This window comes from Penaeus monodon, chromosome 28, assembly GCF_015228065.2.
Source record: "Penaeus monodon isolate SGIC_2016 chromosome 28, NSTDA_Pmon_1, whole genome shotgun sequence".
In the NCBI taxonomy this organism is placed as follows: Eukaryota; Metazoa; Arthropoda; class Malacostraca; order Decapoda; family Penaeidae; genus Penaeus; species Penaeus monodon.
In genome coordinates, this window is record NC_051413.1 from 37,842,516 (window position 1) to 37,844,207 (window position 1,692).

Below are 1,692 nucleotides of genomic sequence, written 5' to 3' on the forward strand. Positions count from 1 at the left end.
GCAGTAGGAGTATTAAAGCACACACGAGCAGCACGAACAAAGACGACCCGCACAAGCATCTACACACACAACTTGTGGGGTTTGATGGAACTAGGCAATCGCCGTTCACAGTCGCGGGCTGACTCTGTTACGCAGTCCCAGAAAAACTCTTGAACTCGTCGGTCCACACCAAGTTCCAGTGTCTCCACCATAAATACGTGGGGGGCGCAGAACACGCGGCCGATCATTACACACAAGAATCAGTCTCGGGCCAAACGCTGCACATAATGCGGTCAACCACAGAATTACGTTACCTCTCACCTTCTCCACCACAATCCTCACCACAGCCAGTTACCACCACATCCTCAACCACCACCTTCCCTGTAGTCACCACATCCTCACCATCTGCCCGCATTCCCACATCTCACCACCACCTTAGTTTCTCCACACCTCCTCAACGCCCTCCCTTCCACCGCCTCACCCCTCCCCTCCCCAACACCTCTCACACCACCTCCCCTCCCCACCACCTCTACACCACCTCCCTTCCCCACGCTCCTCACACCACTCCCTTCCCCACACCTCCTCACCACCACCTTCCCCTTCCCCACCACTCCTCACCACCACTCCTTCCCACCACTCCTCACGACCACTTCCTTCACCACTCCTCCCGATCCATGGCCTTCCTCCCACCATCTCCACACGCTCCTTCCCCAAGCCTCTCCCCACCTTCCTTCCACCCCTTCACACCCGTCTTCCCCACTCCTGCTCCCACCACCTTCCCCTTCCGCACACCTCCTCACTTTCGCTCCAAGGGGACCTTTCTGGCCTATTGCCGAAATCCCGGGATCCGATGGCTTGTGGTTCATTAGCGCACGAAAACTTTGGCCCGGTCTGCCTTCTTCCGCCTTCATCCGGTGTTGCTTTGGCCGGGTGTGATGGGTGTTGCGCCGTGGCTCTGGTGTTGTGTGTTTGTTGCCTTGGCGGTGTGCTCCGGTGTTGCCTTGGCTCTGGTGTTGGTTGCTCCGGTGTTGCCTTGGCTCTGGTGTTGCGTGTTGCTCCGGTGTTGCCTTGGCTCTGGTGTTGTCCGGTGTTGCCTTGGCTCTGGTGTTGCTCCGGTGTTGCCTTGGCTCTGGTGTTGCAGTTGCTCCGGTGTTGCCTTGGCTGTGGTGTTGCTCCGGTGTTGCCTTGGCTCTGGTGTTGCTCCGGTGTTGCCTTGGCTCTGGTGTTACCTTGGCTCTGGTGTTGCTCCGGTGTTGCCTCGGTGTTGCTCTCGGTGTTGCCTTGGCTCTGTGTTGCTCCGTGTTGCCTTGGGTCCGGTGCCTTGGTTAGTGTTGCTCCGGTGTTGCCTTGGCTCCGGTGTTGCCTTTGCTCCGGTGTTGCCTTGGCTCTGGTGTTGCCTTGGCTCTGGTGTTGCTCCGGTGTTGCCTTTGCTCCGGTGTTGCCTTGGCTCTGGTGTTACTCCGGTGTTGCCTTTTCTGGTGTTGCTCCGGTGTTGCCTTGGCTCTGGTGTTACTCCGGTGTTGCTGTTGGCTCTGGCGTTGCTTTTGTTGTTGTTGCGTCTGTTGTTGTTTTGGTTGACTCAATAGTTGTTGTGGTTTCTGTTGTCCGTTTTTTGCGTGGTGGAGGAATGCGAGGTTCCTCCCTCGGCCCTACGTCGATGGCGTCGTTAGCGCGAAATGTGGCGTTATCGGCCGCAGACTTTGGAAGTTTTAG

General features: G+C 57.4%; 1 protein-coding gene across 1 annotated transcript in view; it reads right to left on the reverse strand.

Moving 5' to 3' along the window:
* Positions 1 to 720: 720 nt before the first annotated feature.
* The window catches only part of LOC119591199 (serine/arginine repetitive matrix protein 2-like), a 6,330-nt gene continuing 5,358 nt past the window's right edge, over positions 721 to 1,692 (reverse strand). Inside the window, exon 3 of the mRNA XM_037939911.1 lies at positions 721 to 1,428. Coding sequence (XP_037795839.1) covers positions 721 to 1,428 — 708 coding nt within the window. The remainder of the gene's footprint in view (positions 1,429 to 1,692) is intronic.